Source organism: Lygodium microphyllum, chromosome 24 (assembly GCF_053477565.2).
Source record: "Lygodium microphyllum isolate KBCC chromosome 24, Lygodium_microphyllum_v1.1.10, whole genome shotgun sequence".
NCBI lineage: Eukaryota > Viridiplantae > Streptophyta > Polypodiopsida > Schizaeales > Lygodiaceae > Lygodium > Lygodium microphyllum.
In genome coordinates this window covers 71,435,242-71,458,131 of record NC_141158.1, presented here as the reverse complement: position 1 = coordinate 71,458,131, position 22,890 = coordinate 71,435,242, and the positions used below count along the sequence as shown (strand labels likewise).

At 43.1% G+C, this 22,890-nt stretch overlaps 1 protein-coding gene across 4 annotated transcripts in view; it reads left to right on the top strand.

Moving 5' to 3' along the window:
* The window catches only part of LOC148015230 (uncharacterized), a 158,017-nt gene extending 135,593 nt beyond the window's left edge, over nt 1-22,424 (top strand). For 2 of the 4 annotated variants that reach the window (XM_087665315.1, XM_087665311.1), the window contains exon 9: nt 22,052-22,424. In XM_087665315.1, the coding sequence (XP_087521441.1) occupies nt 22,052-22,111 (60 nt within the window). In that variant the 3' untranslated portion in view covers nt 22,112-22,424. Of the gene's footprint in view, nt 1-17,138; nt 18,301-18,556; nt 18,716-22,051 lie in introns of those variants that run through there. The other 2 variants (XM_087665314.1, XM_087665313.1) reach the window with 2 other exon arrangements.
* Nucleotides 22,425-22,890: the final 466 nt, after the last annotated feature.

The following is a 22,890-nucleotide window of genomic DNA, read 5'->3' as shown; positions in this document are numbered from 1 at the left end:
CAATCCGCACCTGGCTCAAGTGCCCCCCCCTAGACCCACCCCCTTCCCTCCCATAGGGGGTGATGAGCCACATACATCTACCTCCTCCGCACACCAGCAGTCTTCCCCCTCCCACACAGCCACCAGCTCATCCGCCCCTGCCACCCACCATACCTTCCCGAGACAGGCACAACTGTTACCATAGGAGTTTTTCTGCTGTGGCCCATAGTCCTACTTGAGAGTTGCGGAGCACGGAGAGTTCCCACTACCTCTAGAGGTGGGGATCTACGTGGTTCGTAAGTCAAGGAGGGGCAAGTTCCACCTACTAGCACCACCAGATGGACCAAACTACGCCTTTTTTTTCAGACCTCTTACTTAGGGGAATGGACGACCACACAAATTGAGCAGGAGCTAAAGAGTCAAGTGGTGGATCACATCTCCCAGTGGATGGGAGATGAAGGATTAGCATTGTTTGCACAACAGTGGCCTCGTTGCATGATGGACATTAACTGGTGGGCTGGTGCCGAGGTCCCACACTTGAGCATTATCTTTAGAGCCCCCCCACAGTGAAGAGCTTGGAGGGATGTGATCCAGTGGCCCCCAACACAAGCGGCCGGTTTCTACTAGTGTACAGAGCCGCGCTTCTCAGCATGGCTAATAGATGCACTGATAGTGCCAACTAGTGCATCTATCACCCCTATGATCCGGCCAAGGGCCATCATGGGGGACTGGAGTTCACCATCCGGACCGGCGGCAAAGCGCACTTGCATGCCTCACTGTCTCTCCTCCTCATCAGCAGCATCCACACCGAACAGATGCCTGTTCGGTCAGTCATAGGTTTTCCCATGAGCTTACACCTTGTATCTTGGAATGTGAATAGTCTCCACTATAGTGGGACACGTGGTTCCCAACCCGCTCACCCCCACCCAGGCCTAGCGGTTTGGAAAGGTACTTCTGCGCAGCTCGCACACGTACTAGGAACACGCCCTAGGTGCCCACGGCAGAAGTGGAGGTGTATGCACCTCTATTGGCCCGAGTCTCACTGCCTGTGTACAAGATTACGGCTAGATATTGGGGATTCGTGCAATGGAGTCCTCAATGTCTATACCCTGACACAGGTTGGGACACGCAGCAGGTTCTAGGTGGAGATCGCAGATGGACTCCAAGAGGTGGACTCCTGGATCGTTGGAGGAGATTTCAACAACCTGGAGGCTTTGGAGGACCAGCAGGGTAGAGGCAGAAACTATTAGGGCATGGCTGGGGAAGAGCAGGCAGCATGGGAGGTCTTTTCGCTTGCAGTCGGAGCACGTGATATGTGGAGAGACCCCACCTTCCATAGGCGGGAGAGGTCGTTGGACTTATCTTGGGGATACAGGCGGCTAGGTGGAGTCTTGCTGGAGCGGCTGGATAGGTTTTATGTGGGAGAGAGGGGTGGCTCTCGTGGAGGCCAGATTGAGCAGTTGGCAGGCACCACGTTGTCCGATCATTGCCCGGTTCTCTTGACGCTTGACCCCCCAACATCCGCTCTAGACATACAATCCTGTCGGATCCTTGATCTATAGGAGGGAGGAGGTGACGAGAGAGATTGAGCAGATTTGGACTAGAGAGTCGAGTAGAATCTGCCAAGAGGCAGCCATACAGACCAGGCAGCAGTGCTGGGAGGAGGAGAGAGCACTTCGACAGGACCTTGCAGCCACACAGAGATTATTGCAGGAGGCACCAGGGGATCCCACTCTCCACGCACAGGAGGTGCGTGTACGAGGAGCCATTGCTGGCCTAGAAGACAGACGCTTGGAGCTCTCATTCCGAACCTCAGCAGGCGCGAAAGGGGGGACACGATGTGCAGGGAGTTCTTCCAGGTGCACCAGCCCCGCACCGCAGGAGAGCAGATACGCAGCCTACGGGATCAGTATGGGAGGACCTGTTCTAGCCCAGACGAGGTGATGGAGATTGCCACCGACTATTACATGCGCCTTTTCCAGCAGGAGACAGTTTCAGCTAGAGAGCAGAGATGTAGATAGCAGGTATGGGATCACATCCCGTCCCTTGTCACAAAGGAGATGGGACACTCCCTCCTAGCCCCCTTCACAGAGAAGGAATTAGAGGAGGCTTTCCATACACAGGATGGGCAGAAATTCCCGGGGGAGGATGGCCTCTCAAAGGCCTTCTTCACTGCTTATTGGGAAGTTGTGAAGGACCCCCTACTGAGGGCCTTCCAGGAGATTTTCACTTTAAGACAGATGCCAGGGAGTCTCTCGGTAGGCCTCATCAGTCTTCTCCCCAAAGGGGGAGACCGGTTGGAGCTTTCCCAGTGGAGGCCGATCACCTTATTGTCAATGGCCTATAAGGCACTGGCAAAGATGATTGGTAGGCGACTACGCCCCGTGCTTCCAAATATCATCCATGACACACAGACAGGCTTTGTCTAGGATAGGAGCATCCTTGACAATGTATTTACTTTCTTTGAGGCGACAGAGTGGGCTCAGCACAGTGGGCAAAGAATGGCCGTACTACTGTTGGATTTCAAGAAAGCTTATGATAGGGTGGACTGGGATTTCCTAGAGGGCACCATGGTGAGGTTGGGATTCCTATAGGCTTGGATTCGTGGGGTCTCTGCCCTGTATAGATCAGCCACCAGCAAGGTGCTCATACGTGGAAGGCGAGGAGAGAAGTTTTGGCTGGAGAGATCGGTTCGACGGGGCTGCCCCCTGGCCCCATACCTGTTTGTACTCTTCGCAGAGGTGATGTCTTGCTTCCTCAGGTCACGTGTGAGTGGATTATGCGGCCTCCGACTTCCAGTGAGAGGGGAGACTGAGTTGCTAGACTCAGAGTACGCAGATGATACAACCCTCTACACAGAGGATGATGAGTTGATGCTGGAGAGAGTGAGGCTTGTTCTTGATGTGTTTTGCAGCGGTAGCGAAAATCAATTGGCAAAAGTCCATTGGTTTCCTCACAGACTCGAACTCCGACACGGACTGGGGCATCCACCTGGGATTCAGATGGGTGAGCAAAGGGCAGACCGTCCGGTACCTAGGGTTCTAGGTGTGACTCGACATGACTCTTACCCAGCAGTTTCTTCCTGTCCTGGATTCTATTTGGAGGAAACTAACCTACTGGAGCACGGTTCGCCTCTCACTAGCCGGATAAGCCCTGGTGGTTAACCAAGTCCTCCTAGTGACAGCCTGGTACATCGCTTTGTGTTGGTGCTTTTTCTCATCGTGCGTAGTGCAGCTTCGCCGCCTAGTACGGAACTTCCTTTGGTCATGGTCTGATGGTTCTAGGGATTCCAGGGCCAAGGTGGCATGTGCAACCATCATATAACATAGGTCAGAGTGAAGGCTTGGGATCATCGACCTAGAGTATCAGAGTATGGCCCTCTTGGGCAAGCTAGTTGTTCACGGTCTCACACCAGGCGGGCAGACCTGGAAGGGCCTATTGCAAGAGGGCCTTCTCAGGACTGTAGACTGAGGCTTAGCGGGGAGTGGAGGCCGTCACTGAGATGGATCTTCACGTCTGCCCAGATCACCCCCCCCTCCCAGATCATCTTTTCTTCACAGCTTACTCCACGTGTAGCAAGGCCTCCGAAAGGCCCTAATCCAGAGGCCCCCAGGCTGCTAGGAGGAAATAGACCGTCAGCCGGTGATCTGGAACCCCCAAGTCAAAGATCGAGAAGGGGCAAAGATAGGTGAACGCCCCCACATCCAATGGGCTAGGTGGGAGGCTCGCCCAGCCCGTACCATCAGGACATGGATGGAGGTGTACAGGATGGTGGACGAGGAGGTGTTGCAGCGAGTATCAGGCTGCCAGAGAGGAGTGGAGATGAGGAGAAGGGAGATAGACACAACAATACCTCCGGAGTGGCTTGCTCCCTTGATACGTGAGCCGATATAGCCCGAGGAGGTATGGGCAGCAAGGTTTTTGCTAGCATGCATCCCCCTTCAGGTGGCAGGTAGTGTGGATGGTGCCCTGCAAGGGACTTTCTTCATCGTTCAGGAGGGGGGACGTCTGGCCCTTGACAGAGGGCAACAGGATGAGGGGATTACCGCCCTTTCATAGAGGAGGATCCGGGTGGTGAGCCTTTAAGGGAAGACATGGCGACTGGACCCCTATGTTTTTTGGAAGGAGCTTAGGGAGTGGCGGCTTTGGATCCGGGAGAGCAGACCACTTGATGAGCTGGAGTGGAATCTAGAAGAGTGGCTATGGCCGGCCTCTGCGGTTGCCAAGAAGCCACCCAGGTTCCTAGACTACACTGCCAGGATAGGCAGACATGTTTTGATGCAGGAGGAGATGGACTGGGCGCCGTCACGTAGCACACACTGAGCGGAGCACAGCATCACGGAGCCCTTCCGACGGACCTTTTGGAGCCGCCTATGGGATAGCTAGAGGCCGAGGAGGGTGTCGTACTTCTTATCACTGGTGGCACATGGAGGCTTGGCGGTGGGAAGTTGGCTTGCCCAAATTCAAAAGGAGGGAGATTGTAAGCGCTACACACAGCAGCCTCTCGAAACCCCAAAGCACTGCCTTTGGTCACGTGAGGAGGCGCAGTTCATGTGGAGAGGAGCATGCCGCATCCTTTGCCGTATAACACCCAGCCTTGGATATATCTCATGGGGAGGTTTTTGTTGGCAAGTAGTCAACCAGGGCCGTCACCTTTTGTATGAGGCCGGGATGCAGGACACGATATTCATTATTGAGGCAAGGTCGTGCGCAGTGGTCTATTTGGAGGCTCTATCCATCTACTAGGTACTGGAGCCCACAGCAAACCGCTCGGAGGTATGGGAGATCATAGGTAGTCTTATTGGATGGCATATCTGGAAGGCGCGGTGTGAGGAGGCCTTCGGCGGAGATAGACTTTCAGCACATGCGACCTTTGTAGAGCTCTGGACCTCCATTATCCACTCCCTCTGCGACCGATGGGACTAGGTGCAGGGCGAGTCCAAGGCTCGTCAGGAGCTCCAAGGTCACTTCATGCGCACTTGGGGCGGCCAGGGTCTATTCTTCGTGATGTAGGCAGGCAGCCCCAATTGGTGATATACCCCCCCCCCCCCCGGGCGGCTTCTTGCCCCCGTCCCCCCCAGACTGCCTTGAGAGGCTTGTATACATGATGTATTAGTGACTTTGCATCAGCTCCAGCTAGTCTGTTGAGCATGAGCACTCTATTGTAATCAGTTTTTTGAGTAATATAATCAGCCACATTTTAGTAGCAAAAATAAAATGTAGAACCTAAGGGTTAACATTGGTATGCTCTATGCTTTTGAATAATGGGGCATATTTTAACTCTATCTCAATATGCAATTCCTTTTTGCCTATATTTACTTATAGCTTGTATCCTAGTTACAAATATATGAATTGATTACACACAATACACAAAGATACTCTTTTGGGCCCTTCTGAGGTCTCAAACTTATAACAAATGGTTTGAGGTCTGGATAGATCTGCGAGGAGGATATGCAGGATTATAAGGAGCAAAGATCGAGGCCTTTGGACTTTGAGGTGTAGGATGAGCATTGGGTGTTTTCTGTGGGCCATTGTGAGATTCTTTATTCTATATATTTTGAATATGTGTGCTGGTAATGTAAGGTGAGACCATTTACATCACCATGACATGGCATGGGCATTAAACTTTGCTAAGAGCTCTAGGAAGAAGTTTAAAAACTTCCAAGATCAAGGGTTCCATTCCAATGGCCAATGGTAAAGGCAACTTGTACAATGAAACAAAGTGATTATGGTTCACTTGGCCAGGCATCAAGATGGACGTAGTAATGGGACCATGTTTTGAATGGCAGTTAAGGGTTTGGGTGCCCCATTCACTACAAGCTTTGATGTAAGCTCTAACACTAAATTAGTACAAATTTCTTTTGTGTCTAAAAACTTAAAAACTTGGCTGTACTTATGTGTGCATGTAAAGGCACTGATCACAGCATATTTACAATATCAAATCAAAAGGACTCACTCAAACCCTGGAGGAGGGCACTTCCTTAAACAATATGGAGTTCCTACTTCAGATGCCTTTAGTGACTACTGCTCTCATGCTGATTACTTATCCATACAATTAACCTAAGAGGGAGAAGAAGTATTTCTCTCTCTTACAAGATCATATAAATATATACATATACACATGTTTCACTTACTTTGCAATAAAAACAAGTGAACTCTCTAGAAGTTAAGAGATTTGAAAGAGGGAAATCATCCTTTCTCCATTGTTGGTCAATAATACATTGGCATGGCTTGCCTTTTGTTTTTGAAATGGAAGAAGAGCTCAAGAAAGAGGTGCTATAATGAATTTATAGATTTGTTTTCCTCTAAAACAACAATGAAAGAAGAGGGAATATGGACGTATTCGATGATGATTGAGTGGAGGATGATGGTGGAGATAGATAGAGCCAACTTTAGGCTATCTTTAGCTCTTGTATGAGAGTTTATAGCCAAGAAAACTAATGTAAAATGAGAAAAAATGAGCTCTTTTTAAAAAGAAATAGGAGAGTTAGTGTAAAAAGAAAAACTGAAGTAGCACAAGATAAGTGTCTAATCATATGTTAGGAAGTGTAACAAGTGGTGGAACACTTGGAAGCTTGGGTGACAAGTGTCTAGATACTTGTCTCTTCTCTATGGTCTTCCCTTTTTGGGCTAAAAATTGCCAACAATAGAAATAATCAAATTTAATAAGTACTATCAAAACAAAACTTTTTATTTTTAGAATGTCATCTCTAATTTTTAGGACTAGTATTTTTAGGTCAATCCAAGACTCTTAAGATTTGTGGAGCCTCTTAAAATTTAGGGATCTGACACTCCCACTCCTTCCCTTTAGAAAAAAAGTGTATTATGGGAAAAACTTTTTGCGAGCATATTACAAAAACAATCCTAGAATCTCAAAGTAACTTTTTTTAATACAAAGACATGTATTTTAAGCTTTCAGCCTCCACATGCACAATTGTACAAGCATTTTATAGTCATGTAATCTTGGTTATTGTAATTGTGTGTTTTAGCGGTGCCTGGAGAGACCCTGCCTTCCACAAGAGGAAGAGGTCATTGGACTTCTCTTGGGGATACGAGCGGCTAGGCGGAGTCCTGTTGGAGCGGTTGGACAGGTTTTATGTGGGAGAGTGGGGAGGCAATCGTGGAAACCAGATTGAGCAGTTGGCAGGCACCATGTTGTCCGATCATTGCCCGGTTCTCCTGACACTTGACCCCCCAGCATCTGCCCTAGACACATGATCCTATTGGATCCCTGACTCGATCTATAGGAGGGAGGAGGTGACAAGACAGATAGAGCAGATTTGGACCAGAGTGGGACAGGAGGGACTGGATCGCAGAGGAGGTTGCAGAGGTCCTAGCAGAGTCAAGTAGAATCTGCCAAGAGACAGCCATACAAGCCAGGCAGCAGAGCTGGGAGAAGGAGAGAGCACTCCGGCGAGACCTTGCAGCCACGCAAAGATTATTACAGGAGGCACCAGAGGATCCCACCCTCCATGCACAGAAGATGCGCACGCGAGCAGCCATTGCTGGCCTAGAGGACAGGCGCTCGGAGTTCTCCTTCCGAACCTTAGCAGTCTTCTGGGCGCAGAAGGGGGACATGATGTATAGGGAGTTCTTCCAGGTGCACCAACCTCGCACCACAGGAGAGAAGATACGCAGCCTTTGGGATCAGTATGGGAGGACTCGTTCTAGCCCAGACAAGGTGATGGAGATTGCCACCAACTATTACACACGCCTTTTCAAGCAGGAGACAGCTTCAGCTAGAGGACAGATTTGTAGACAGCAGGTACGGGATCACATCCCATCCCTCGTCACAGAGGAGATGGGAAGCTCCTTCCTAGCCCCCTTCACACAGAAGGAACTAGAGGATGCTTTCCATACACAGGATGGGCAGAAATGCCCGGAGAAGGATGGCCTCTCTAAGGCATTCTTCACTACCTACTAGGAAGTGGTGAAGGACCCCCTACTGATGGCCTTCCAGAGTGATTTTCACTTCAGGACAGATGCCAGGGAGTCCCTCCGCAGGCCTTATCAGTCTTCTCCCCAAAGGGGGAGACCGGTTGGAGATTTCCCAGTAGAGACCGATCACCTTATTGTCAATGGCCTATAAGGCACTGGCAAAGATGATTGGTAGGCGACTACGCCTCGTGCTTCCAGACATCATCCATGACACATAGACAGGCTTTGTCTAGGATAGGAGCATCCTAGACAATGTATTTACCTTCTTTGATGCAATAGAGTGGGCTCAGCACAGTGGGCAGAGACTGGCCGTACTACTCTTGGATTTCGAGAAAGCTTATGATAGGGTGGACTGGGATTTCCTAGAGGACACCATGGTGACATTGGGATTCCCCCAGGTTTGGATTCGCGGGGTCTCTGCCCTTTACAAATCGGCCACCAACAGGGTTCTCATAGGAGGAAGGCGAGGGGAGGAGTTTCGGCTAGAGAGATTGGTTCAAAAGGGCTGCCCCACGGCCCCATACTTGTTTCTGCTCTTTGCAGAGGCGATGTCTCACTTCCTCAGCACATGTGTGAGTGGATTATGTGGCCTCCGACTTCCAGTGAGAGACGAGACTTGAGTTGTTAGACTCAGAGTATGCAGATGATACAGCCCTCTATATAAAGGATGATGAGTTGATGTTGGAGAGAGTGAGGCTGGTTCTTGACGTGTTCTGTTCTACAGCAGGAGCGAAAATCAACTAGCGAAAGTCAGTTGGTTTCCTCACAGACCCGGACTCTAGCACGGAGTGGGGCGTCCAAGTGGGATTTAGATGGGTGAGCAGAGAGCAAACCGCCCGGTACCTAGGGTTCCAAGTGGGATTCGACATCACTCTTGCCCAGCAGTTTCTTCCTGTCCTTGATTCTATTTGGAGAAAACTGACCTACTGGAGGACGGCTCACCTCTCACTAGCCGGTCGAGCCCTGGTGGTTAACCAAGTCCTCCTAGTGACGGCTTGGTACATCGCCTCGTATTGGTGCTTCTCCTCATCTTGTGTAGTGCAGCTTCGCCGTCTAGTGCGGAACTTCCTTTGGTCAGGGTCAGATGGTTCCAGGGATTCCAAGGCCAAGGTGGCGTGGGAGACCATCATACGACATCGTTCAGACGGAGGGCTTGGGACCATAGACCGAGAGTATCAGAGTATGGCCCTCTTGGGCAAGCTAGTTGTCAGCGGTCTCACACCAGGCGGGCAGACCTGGAAGGTCTTATTGTGGGAGGGCCTTCAGGACTGTAGACTGAGGCTTGGCGGTGCGTGGAGGCCGTCCCTGAGATGGATCTTCACGTCAGCCCAAATCACCCCCCCCAGATCACTTTTCCTACGCAGCTTACTCCAAGTGTGGCAAGGCCTCCATAAGGCCCTAATACAGAGCCCCCCAGGCTGCTTGAAGAAGATAGACCGTCAACCAGTGATCTGGAAACCCCAGGTCAAAGATCGAGAAGGGGCATAGATAGGTGAGCGCCCCCACATCCAATGGGCTGGTTGGGAGGCCGGCCCGGCTCGTATCATCAGGACATGGCGGGAGGTGTACAAGATGGCAGATGAGAAGGTGCTCCAGCGAGTATCAGGCTACCAGAGAGGGTTGGAGTTGAGGACAAGGGAGATAGATGCAGCAATACCTCCGGAGTGGCTTGCTTCCCCGATACAAGATGCGATACAGCCCGCGGAGGTATGGGCAGCTAGGTTTTCACCAACAGGCATCCCCCTACAGGTGGCAGGTAGAGTGGGCGGCACCCTGTAGGGGACTTTCTTCGCCGTTCAAGAGGGGGGACGTCTGGCCCTTGACAGAGGCCAGCAGGATGAGGGGGTTGCCACCCTTTCATGGAGGAGGATTCGGGTGGTGGGCCGTTAGGGGAAGACATGGCGACTAGACCCCTATGTTATCTGAAAGGAGCTCAGGGAGTGGCGCCTTTGGATCTGGGAGGGCAGGCCACTTGATGAGCTAGAGTGGGATCCAAGAGAGTGGCTATGGCCGGCCTCTGCGGTCGCCAAGAAGCCACCCAGGTTCCTAGAGTGCACTGCCAGGATTGGCAGACACGTACTGATGTAGGAGGATATGGATTGGGTGCTGTCACGTAGCAGGCACTGGGCGGAGCACCGCATCACAGAGCCTTTCCGACGGACCTTCTAGCGCCGCCTATGGGATAGCTGGAGGCCGAGGAGGGTGTCGTATTTCTTATGGCTAGTGGTACATGGAGGCTTGGCGGTGGGAAGTTGGCTTGCCTAGATGCAGAAGGAGGTTGTAAGTGCTGCACACAACAGCCTCTGGAAAACCCAATGCACTGCCTTTGGTTATGTGAGGAGGCGCAACTTATGTGGAGAGGAGCATGCTGCATCCTTCGCCGTATAGCACCCAGCCTTGGATGTATCTCATGGGGAGCTTTCTGTTGGCAAGCAAGCAGCCAGGGCCGTCACCTTCTATATGAGACCGGGATGCAGGACACGATATTCATTATCGAGGCAAGGTTGTGCGCAGTGGTCGGTTTGGAGGCTCTACCCATCCGCCAGGTACTGGAGCCCAGAGCAGACCGCTTGGACGTATGGGAGATCATAGGGAGTCTTACTGGATGGCATATCTGGAAGGCGCGGTGCCAGGAGGCTTTCGGCACAGAGAGACTTTCAGCAGAGGCGACCTTAACAGAGCTTTGGACCTCCATCATCCACTCCCTCCGCGGCCGATGGGATCAAGTGCAGGGCAAGTCCAGGGCTTGTCAAGAGCTCCGATGTCACTTCATGCGCACTTGGGGCGGCCAGGATTTGTTTTTTGTGATGCAGGCAGGCAGCACCAGTTGGCGATACCCCCCCCCCACAATGGCTTCTTGCCCCCATCCCCCCCAAACCGCCTTGAGAGGCTTGTATACATGATGTATTTGTGACTTTACATCAGCTCGAGCTAGTCTATTGTGCATGAGCACTCTGTTGTAATGAGTTTTTTGTGTAATATAATCAGCCACATTTTACTTGCAAAAAAAAAAAAAAGAGCTGAGAGTTCTTTGGTCTTCTGCCCAAGAAGGACCAGCGTCTACTATAATGCCATCGACTTAGCCAAAGCCAACCCTGCTAGCACCTTGTTGCTTTGCCAACTGTAGCACAGATACCAACACTAGTTGCACTGCCCTACCCGCTAGGCAGCCACCTACTCTATCTTAGCCCAATGTGTAGCTCCCCTACCCAAGCTACCAACCTGCACTGTTTTGTCTACCAACTATACTGTCCAACAGCTACTATCCTACTGCCATCATCCAGCTCCACAGCACACCTGCGTATAATCTTGCATAGTCCGTTATCGTAGTCTACTAGCATCATCTGTGTATGTCCCATGCGTATATCTTCACCAAACTCATCGACATTGAAATTTTTCTTCAATATTTCCATGAGAAATTTGGGGCTTTTGTGATTTTTGGGTCCAATACACATCCCAAGGTGCATTGAAGTTGTTGATAATAATTGTTGGTTGCTATCAACTCACATTGAGAGGTGACATTTCATTGAATCCTAAGGCTGTAAGTATAAAATTTGTTTGAGGACAGTTGGGTATTTTGGATTTCAATCCCAAAGCAGCAAACAGGTGCAGGTACAACATTTATTTGCTAGCTATGCTCTCTAGGTATAAAATCAAAGGAAAAAGGAAGCAACAAAGTGGAAAATGAGCTTAAAGCTGATGTGGGACAGCCATCTAGCAAGGCTGCCAAAGACATAGAAAAAGAGGAAAAGAGCAGTGAATGCCACTATTGTAAGAAGCCCGGCCATTACATAGATGAATGCAAAAAGAGGTTAGCAAAGAGAAAAAGGACTTCGGGTTGGCTGTCCATGAGACATCACCCACGCGGTCTTCATATGGTGATGCTATAGCCAACTTGGTTGAGGAGGATTATGCTTTTCTCACTTGCAGTGATGACACGTGTATGGCTGATTAAACATCTAATGTTGCTGAAACACAGCATGGTATTTTGATAGTAGGGCATCTAGGCATATCACTTCTCAGAATTATTTATTCGCGTCCATGCAATCAGCCCATGTGGGGAAGAGAGTTTTTTGTGCAAACAGCTCTAGTTATGATGCGTGGCATTGATACAGTTGTGATCACTGCTAGAGATGGATCGGATTTTCAACTTATGGATGTATTTTTCTGCATGGGATTACTAAAAACATTCTTTTAGTTTCATCTTTCAGTAAGCAAGGCTTTTAGGTCATCTTTGAAGATGACAAATGCATTGTCAAAAATATAGAGCATGATTATGCTCTTTGATTGTTAGATATTGTGTACAAAGTTCTCTTTTTGTTGGATATTTATAAGAAGAGATCTCATCTTGCTTTGATAGTCGATACATTTACTTCTGCTATGCAAAATGCAGAGATTTTGGCATGGTCGCTATGCTCATATGAGCTTTGGTAGTCTGATGACACTTCAACGTTGTCAGATGGTGGATGCTTTGCCTCCAGTTGTTGATACTCCACCTCCCTATCCATGTGAGGGGTGTAAACTTGGGAAAATCCATCACTTTGCTTTTAAGAAGGATGTTGCAATCTGTGCTATTAAAAAAATGCGGATCATACATTGATATGTGTGGTCCAATATAGACTAGAGTCCTCAATGGTCATTTGTATTTTGTCACTTTTATAGATGACTATTCTCGTTACACATGGGTATGGCCTCAAGGAAAAGTCAGATGTATTTATACACTTCAAACATTTGGTTACAAAATCGGAATCAGAAGATGCAGGTGAGGATGACGCCTCAACAGAATGGAGTGGCTGAGAGAGAATCAAACACTTGTGGAAATGACTAGATGTACGCTGTAAAGCAAAAGGCTGCCACATAAGTTTTGGCTTGAGGGCCTTAAGTGTGAAAATCATGTAATTAATTGTACTCCGACTAAGGCACTCAAGACAATCACTTATATGAGGCATGGCATAATAAGAAGGTGAAGGTTGATTACTTTCGTGTATTTAGATATATAGTATATGCTTATGTGTCTAAAGAGCTTCGTGGGAAGGTAGATTATAAAGCACTTAAATGTATTTTTGGTGGATGCAGTTCGGAGAGCCAAGGCTATTGTTTGTATGATCCTTGCACTCAAAAGATTTTTGTTAGCAGTGATGTTATTTTTGTTGAAAATGCAGTCTATTCTTAGGTTCAGTTTGAGATGCTAGCCACCTATGAGACTGGTGATACCTTTGATGTCTTTGAGAGTAAGATTGATGCTCCTCTCCCTCAATGTGCTAGACAGGCTGTTAAAGAGGCTACTCATCATACAAAGGAGGGACATTTTGTGGAAAATTTGGAAGTAGATGCTCTTCTTGATGAGTAGGCATTCATGAGCTCACTTTTGGATGAGGATGAGTCTACTTTATTTGATGATGCACAGTAGGATGTACATTGGTTGTAGGCTATGGAAGAGGAGTTGGACTCCATTGCTACTAATGGTACTTGGGATCTTCTTGAAGAAGGCTATTGGCAATAAATGGATTTTTAAACTCAAATGCAAGGATGATGATTCCATTGACATGTAGAAGGCATATTTGTTTGCCAAAGGATATGCTAAAAAAAAGGGCGTAGATTTTGAGGAGACTTATGCTCCTACATCTTACATGAGTACCAATAGATGTGTTACAGCTATGGTTGCCCATCATGGATGGAGAGTGCATTAATTGAACATTAAGAAGACATTCTTAATGTTGACTTGCATGAGGATGTCTTATGTATCACAACATCTAGGGTTTGTGGTTAAAGGCAAAGAGCACTTGGTTTGCAACTTAAGCAAGGCTTTGCATGGCTTGAGCAAGATCCTTGTGTAGGATATTTGAATATAGATGCTTATTTGAAAAGCAAAGGATTCAAGAGCAGTCCAACTACTCCTACTTTATACATTAAGAACGAAGGGAGATAGTTTTTGGTCATCATTCTTTATGTAGATACTATGTTGCTCACTGAACCGAAAGAGGATAGAATTGCAAATTTTAAGGTTGGATTGAAGAATACAATTGCTATGTCAAATATGGGCATTTTACAATACTAATTTGGGATTTAATTCACCCAAAATCAACATGATATCATCATGTCACAATCAGAGTATGTTGAAAAGCTTCTACGTAGGTTTAGCATGTAAGATTGTAAACTTGTGAAGCCAAGCTAAAGCTTTCTATGCATGATGGTAGTGAGATGATTAATGTTGCAATTTATAGCCATGCTGTTGGATGCCTTGTTTATCTTTGCAACACACGCCCTGACATACAATTTGTAGCATCTTGAGTGAGTAGGTTTATGCATAGCCAACGTACAGTTCATTGACAAGTTGTCAAGTGCATCTTCCATTACTTGCAAGGGACTTGGACGCATGCCTTGATATTTCCAAGGGGAGATACTTGCAATTATAAGCTTACAATGATTCAGATTAGGCTTGAGACTCATATACGCAACAGTCTCCTAGTAGATATTGTTTCTTTTTGGACCGTTTATGCATTTCATGGCTCAGTAAGAAACAACCTACAGTGGCTACCTCGTCTTATGAGGTTGAGTACAAGGCAACCTTCACAACAACAACAAAATATGTATAGTTGTGCATATTGCTAGTTGATCTATAGGTTTTATTGGAGGGTCCTACACCCATTCTCTCAAATAGTCAGAGTGATATTGCAATAGCATGAAATCATGTGTTTCATGCTCGCACAAAACACATTGAGATTCACTATAGTATATTAGAGAGAGATCTTATGCAAGAGAGATTAGCTTGATGTATGCTCCCATATAAGAAAATGTTGCATACATTTTCACCAAGGCTCTTGAGCTAATACAGCCTCTTCATCTCACACTATCTATTGTCCACTATCTTCCATTTCTCTCTCCTCCATAGCTAGCCAAATTATCACGCTTAATTGTCTTTTTTGAATCATTGTCTATAGAAAATGGTGAACAAAAACCAATTAATTATGTTTTTTTAATTTACTCAAAAAGAAAATAAAAATGTGTTTGGAATTAGGCATTGGCCATGTTCATGCATGCATTAAGACATTTCCAACAGTTATATATAATATGTGGGGTACTCTATTTGATTTTTAGTTGAAAACGATCTATATTTCCTCTCCTTCATGATCTTATCAAGAGTTAGGTGTTTGAAGGGAGTTTATAACTTGTTTCTATGGCCTTTGCATTCGGTCTAACAGTCATATATCAGTTTTGGGCTAATGATCATGTGCAGTATGCCTTTGAGCAACATTGGATTTTGATTAGCCTTGGAGGCACGTATTTGCACCATGCTCTACTTAGGGTCCTGAGCTTGTCCATATACCTCATTATGATCTAGCTCCATTTGCATCTCTCTCATTCATGAATCTCCTCTTTAGAATTTGTTATACATGATAAAGAAACTGCCTCTATTGAGGTAAGACCTTCCCATGATCTTTTTTCTTATGTTTCATGTTGCAAGTTCAATGATTCATGATCAAAGGGAGATTTGTTAGTTTTCTACTACCTCTACGTGCAAACACATATTAATGTCTTAACTTGTGAACACATCTCAATGTGTAAGTCTAGGATTAGGACTTCGCTACAAATCCCGAGACTATGAAAGAAACCTCTAGCCTTATGCGTTTAGATCAACCAAGCATGACATCGATTTATTCAACTTGTTGTGTACTTATAAGAGCTCTCTCTCTCTCTCTCTCTCTCTCTCTCTCTCTCTCTCTCTCTCTCTCTCTCTCTCTCTCTCTCTCTCTCTCTCTCCACCATGGTTTTGCATCAACCGACCACAATTCCTCTCATCTTATGGTGCTCAATCTAACAAATCCTAGTTCCAAGTTGATTCAATTTGCTTTACAAAGCTGCAACTTGGTTCATGCATTAATCCTAGTGCTTTGCCCCAATCTTTGCACACCTAATTAAGTACTAAAACTAAGTAAATTCTGACTTGCACTTTAGACATGTACTGTCACCATAACAAAACCAATGTTCAATTCATGCTTCAAACAAAGGAAAATTGCTCTAGTCCCTACCATATGCATTCTGTTAGGTGCCTCGAGGACCCTTGCACATAGGCGCATGCTCGAGGACCTATATGATGGTTTACATCATGACTAATTAATCAAGTGATTGCATTTTAAGAAACATTTACCTTTGGCTTCATTCATGTGCTTCTTATTTTACTACTCTTCTCTTTAGGTCATTTTCCTCTTTTGTTGTTACAATAGGTTTATATTACCCCCTTCCCTAAATGCCCATCCCTTTAGCACGTACTATTGTTGTGGGTGTATAGTGCTCAAAACTACTTGTTTGGGGGTCATGGAAGGGAAGGTGCTTTGTGTGGTCAAGGTGTACAACTATTGCTGCAATCTCACTATGCATGCTCCAAATTTATATAAATTGCTTTATTTTAGTGATTTCACATGATGGGTGTACACGAAGGCTTCTTGGTTGCTTGTCATCATTAGCCCATGGTGATGTGCAGGGATGTATTTCTAAGTGTATTCATGATCTCATAGCTTTGCGGTTTGGCCATGTATGTTGAGAACATTTGCATGGATGCGGCTTAGATATTGAGCTATATATGTGGCAAAAAATAAGAGGTCGTGTAATTACTTTTTTTTAAAACCTCTTATGGTAGGCATATGAAAATCGATATATTATGATATTGCTTATGCAATGCGATTGGTTGTCAACCTTAGTTAGAAGCATTAGGAAGCAATGAAGAGTATCACGAGATACTTGAATATCACTAGGTGTCATCTTTAATGTTGATCTACAATAAATTGTTGAGTGTTCAATAATATATATGAACACTTCATTGTGTCAAACCTTAAAAATAACAACCAACATTTGAGTCCAAATTCATGGAGTATCCACTTTGACACCTATTCTTTATAGCCCCATGCAACTTCACATTGTCCCGCTCACAAACAAAGGGATTTCTCACAATGAAATTATGAGAAAACCACTTTATTTACGAGAAACTCGTCCAGAAAGTGCAAGGCTTGAAATCCTAGAGAAGACAAGAGGATCTTAGTCCATTGTGGTGTTATAATAACTTATTTTGATGCAATTTAGATTGAAAACATATACATGTCTTATTCTAAATAGATTTATAGAGTCATCTAATGGATTCCTCGCATTAAGAGGAGAATATTGACTCTTGTTCTCAGTTTGATGTAATTTAGATTATAAATATATGCATGTCTTGTTCTAAACAGATTTATGAAGTCATCTAATGGCTTCCTCATTTTGAGGGAAGAAGATTAACTCTTGTTCTCAGTTTGTGCTTCTCATGACAAAGAAAGAGAATCCCAAATAGCCAAGATTAGGGTTCTAAATGAGTAACTAGCTAATTCTTAATCAAATCTAGTTTTTGATTAAGAGCTTATTAATGCTTAAATCCTTAATCACAAGTGAGCCACTCATCCACCAAACGAAACTCAAAGCTCAAGGTTTGATTTGTAACTTAAGTGAGTCACTTACTAGGTAAATCTTTCAATGTAATCAATTCTAAGGTGCAAACTTTCAATTTAACAAAAGTTTCATATTGCACCTTGTTTCTTTTGTCTTGTCCTTGTATCACATAGTCTATACACTTATCCACTATATAGAGAGTCCTAAACGCTTCACTACTAGTGCAATGGTCACCATGCCAAGAGCTAGGGATACCAAAATAGGGTTCATTTGAATCATTAAGTCCATGTCACATTTTGGTAACAATGCTTCTCTTTGAATTATATAGATTACTTAAGGCTTACCTAAATCTTTTTGAATTATATAGATTAGCTAAGGCTTACCTAAATCTTCTTGTGGAAAGGGGATGAAAGTTTTGAATATACATAATCCAAAGTTATTTTCTAGATTATAGAAAATAGAGAGATATGGAGCAAGACCTTTGATACAAATTAGTCATATGAGGCCATGATCAAACATTGAAGCAATTGTTTTAGGCAAGTGCTAGGAATTGAGACATGAAGTAAAGGCTTGCAAAGATGAGATAGGAGTGAAACTATTACAATTCTATGGAGGATAATGGTCTTATTTAATAGAGTTCTTAGTAAGTTAAAGGGATTAATGAAAACAAGTGTATCTAGTTTTTTTAAGTATCTATGTCTCTAAGCATAAAGAGGGTACTAGTCAAACAATGCTTATGTGAGCACCGCATTGTTAGACATGTAATTTTGATCATGTGAATCATGGTATTGTCACCTACACTCTCAAGTAGTGTTCACACAATACATTTTTAGGAGTTGGTACAAAAGCCTTCAACATTGATGATTTGCAACTTTTCTTATATATTGCAATGCTTTTATTAATTTTCAAGCTTCAACCTTAATAATTGTCCAATTCTTTCATAAACTTTTCTTTCATAGATCTTTTGTAGTGTAATTACTATTTTACAAAAATGTAGACTAATGTATGCAATGCTAAATTTCAAAATAAAAAACCTTATATCATAGAATTTCAAGCATCTTTTTCCAAATTTAACACATTGTGATATTGAACCTTTATGTTTCATGAACACCATCTAATTAGAATGTTGTCTAATTGCAATGTTCGCATGTAGATTTAAGCTTGTAAAACTCTATTTGTTAGAAAATTTATGGATCCCGTCACTCTTGAAATGTTGTTGCAGCCCACAGGCATTTGACTTTTCGCTTGAATTTCTTCATGAAATAGGAGCCACTAATCAAATCTAATGCTAAATTACAAGGTTTGAATATTAACCAAATGAATATCAACGAAATAGACTTTTTTATTATGTTCTTAGAGATTGAGCATTGCACATCTTTTAATGTAAGGGCACATATTGTCAAACTTACCATTTAAATTATGTATTGTAATTTTTCGGTTTAACCTACCTATGAAGAATTACTTTTTGAGTTTGCACTGCTCTCTTATGTTTTATATCATACAACTAAGAATGTACCTTTTGTAAATTTTCTACTAGTTTTTGGACTATTTACTAACACATTCGCATGCATGCATGGGTAGCAGAGTTACACATAAGTGCCTTGGATGTATGTATACATGTTTAAGTAAATTTGCACATAAACATCTTCTAATTGCATTTTTAAAGACATGGATGCATTCTCTCACATAGCTTGCATGCATGCATGGATATATGCATTTATGTATATACATAACTTTACAAATATTGATAAATGGTTCTACACATTTAAAGTACTAATGTTATATCTAGAATACTCACCTATACTCCCACAAAATCTTATTCCTAGGTAATCTTTATTACCTTTGGCAAGCTCAATACTTATGGCATAATCTAATGGAACAAACTCTAGAGAGCCTAATCTATGTATTTCAATTCATTTCTCTATTAGAAACTTAATGTTGGCTAGGAAAACTTGTGTTCAATGTCATTGTATCTATTTTTCTAGATGTTAAGGTATCATTTGTAGATTAGAATGTCCATTATACTCAAACTAGATCAAGTTGCTTGTCTACTTTGCATTTGTGTGATAATATGGTAAGCTTGAAGACAATTGAACAAGATTTGAGCAAGGTTTTGCATGTTGAGCTTTGAAACATTTTATGAATGGCAACATATGCATGTGCTTGTGTTGTGTCATTCAATCAAATTAAATGTGTTTCATGAATGCACTAGAAGTTGAACACCTTGGACATAGGTTTTCTTTTGAGGATCAAAATGTAGTTGATTGTCAATGCTAAGATTTTAGAATTTGATGTTTGATCAAAAGTTCACCAAATAAATCAAAAGACATTCATATGTGTTACTTTCACAATTTGTGCAAAAGGGAAATGATAGGCTAGCATTTGACTTAAATAATTATTCATTGATTGAATAAGAATTACAAGTAGGTGTAAGGATATATATTATTTGGGGGTAATATTCAACTAAATTAAATGTGTTACATGAATGCACTAGAAGTTCCCTTTGTGAATCTCAAAAATTAGTTGCTTGTAAATGTTAAGATTTTAAAATGTGATGTTTGATCAAAGTTCACCAAATAAATCCAAAGACATTACAATTCATGCAAAAATGAAATTAGAGCATACCATGTTACTTTAACGATTATTCATTGATTGAATAGCAATCAAGAGCATGTGTAAGGATATAAAAGATTGGGAGGGTGGGTCAAAATATAGGTTGCCTTTTCTAGTGATAACCATCTCCTTCCTTGCCTTGTGTATCTTAATTGTTGTAGTATAATGGCTTGCAACAAATGGGTAGGGTTCCTTTTGCCCTTAAAGTCCCAACAAGGCTTGTTTCCAATTATTACAATCACAATAATCATAATTTTAGCCATCTCTTTGTTTTATCTAAGGAATTGATTACTATTTGGCATTCGCATAAGAGAGTATGCTCCTCATCTACAACTAGGCAAATACTTGGGTAGTGCACCCATTCTAACCTTGTTCGAATTGAAATTTTATGGCAGGTAACTCTTTAGACCATAAAGCTTGTGAATTTTTTTCCTTCTAAAATCTATTTATTGACTTTCAAAGAGTTTAATTTCTCATATGACTTACAAGCCTTGTCAATCCAAGCTTATTTTTGCTTCTTTTTGGAGGACTACTCTCTCAGTAGTACAATAGGTGTCTCTCAATCGCATTGTGATATTCAACTTCCAACTCTCTTAAAACATTGCGAAGTCTATCTTCATTAACAACATCAACATTTACCCACCATTTAAAGAGTCACTATAAGGCTAGTTCACAATTCAATGCTATTACAATACAAGTTATGAGTTGTATTGGGTTCTTTGGACATGAGTTTTTGCATTAAAACAAAGCCAAGGGTTAGGTAGCATTGAAGTATTTCACCCAACCTCTTTTAACCATTTTTTCCACTTATCTCAAGATAAAAATTCCTTGTAAGAGTATACTATTAAATTACTAAAATTTGATTGACATTTGGAGAGAAGCATTTCAATTACCTAATGAAGACATTGAGAAAGCTTATAGATTGAAGGGCTTTTTCTTCTAGCTTCTAAGGCTACATGCGAATTGCTTATTCTTGTCCAGTGTTCACACTTATTCACAATTTAAAAATCATGTGTTGAACATGTATAGCAACCCACCTCTTTTTTAACATAATTGATTTCAATAATTGAACGCGAAATATATTTACTCATGAAATGCCATGTGAAATCTCTTAGAATCTTTTTATGCCTATTCCATAAAGCTCTTGAAGAAGGCATGAGAGACCTATATCATTGGACATTATATGCTTGACTACAATGGCCCTACTTATGAACCATAGGAATATTTACGCATATTATTGCTTGAGTTTGTTCACAAACATTTGAATGCATCATACCATCTCTACAAGGTGAAGACCTCTTATATGACCTCATTCTACTTATTACTCAATGTATTTGAGCAAAGGATTAATAGCCATAGTAAGAAAACAAAGGGAAATTGGAATTTCTTTCCTAGTAAGCTATTAAGTATAATAGAGAACACTTCAGCATAAACAAAGTCACAATCATTAGTAAATTAGGCACCAACCATTTTGAGAGCAATCTTGCCGAATACCAACTTTTGAATCACTTTTAGAATGTAATTCCATCCAATCATATCATAAATTTTTATTTGCAAAAGTTGAAAGCACTTGTTCCTTGGAATGCTTGGAACTTTCAGAAGCATTTAATATTTAGCAAAAAATGGGGATATCTATGGATTGGTTGTGTGTTAGGGCTATAGTCATCTCCCTCTTTTCCTTTGATCCAATTTTTATAGCTCCTATAATAGTAGTTGTTCAATGCTATTGTTGTTTCTTTTGCTTACTTTTCTTTATTTTGGATAATGAGGATGTAGACTTAAGAGATTCTATGCCCTCAAGTGGCTTGGTGATCATATCATGGGACTGCCCATTAAGAATCTATTTTCTTTTCATCTCTTTGTGGGGCTTCCTTAGGTCAAATTGAGCCATATTTAGGTCGCAGTGACTCAATTGCTTCTTGTTTTGAAGAGTTGAACCTTTCAATTGTCTCCTCTTTATCAAACACATTAAATATATGTACTAGCAATCGTTCTTGCTTAATTGTTGATTCTAGGGCTTTATCCCATTTAATTATGGAAGACTTGACCTTAGGGATTATACTCTGCATTGCCTCCTTTGATTGTTCCTTTGTTTTATATTCAGGTTTGTTTTTCTTCCATTGAGGAGACACCTGTGGGTGGTGTGATGGAGGCGGTCTTGTAGGTGGTTTGGGAAACCATAACCAATGACTTCCTACATAGTATCCTTGAGCAAGCATTGGTGATCATGGAACCCATCGCTGTGTACTAGCTCTCTATCAACATCTTTGCTAATAAGGTTTGGGTCTTTTCTACAGTTTTCTATTGTTTTTCTAGGTCTATTGTGTATCCTTGGTATCTCCCTCAAAGTTTTCCATTTGTAGAATGATCATGTTCATAGGTTCTCTCTCTTCATTGTTTGCTCGAAGCAACTTCTCAAATATTTCCCTGCTTCTCTCACTAGATGGTATCCTTTTTAGGTTAGAGATTTTCTTCTTGCCTTTCTCTTGAGGATAGACAAGGTCACCCATGCTAAAAGTTGTAAATATCTTCACATTCAAAAGCATCAAATGTATTTGTTGCACAACATAATCAACCTCACATTTTGTTGCTTGCTTGAAATCTCTACCAAGAAATATCTCATTTCTCACGCCCTCACAATTTCAGAACACATGGAATAAGATGGGCAGGCTCTTGGTCTTTATAGTTGTGAGGACTTTGTATTTTCCCATGAGAGAATATGGTATTCCTCCATAGGGATTGAGGATTTCATTAGTCAATGATGTAAGCTTAAGTTGGCTATTTCATATAATGCTTCATAGGTCGAACAATTAAAGTCCACTCATTTGTCAATGAGGGCATCAACAACACACTCTCTTTTTGTAGTAAGTTTGATCTTGAGATAGACAACAGGTACTATCTTATCATCTTCCTAGTCTAGATCTATAACCCCAACCTTTTGAA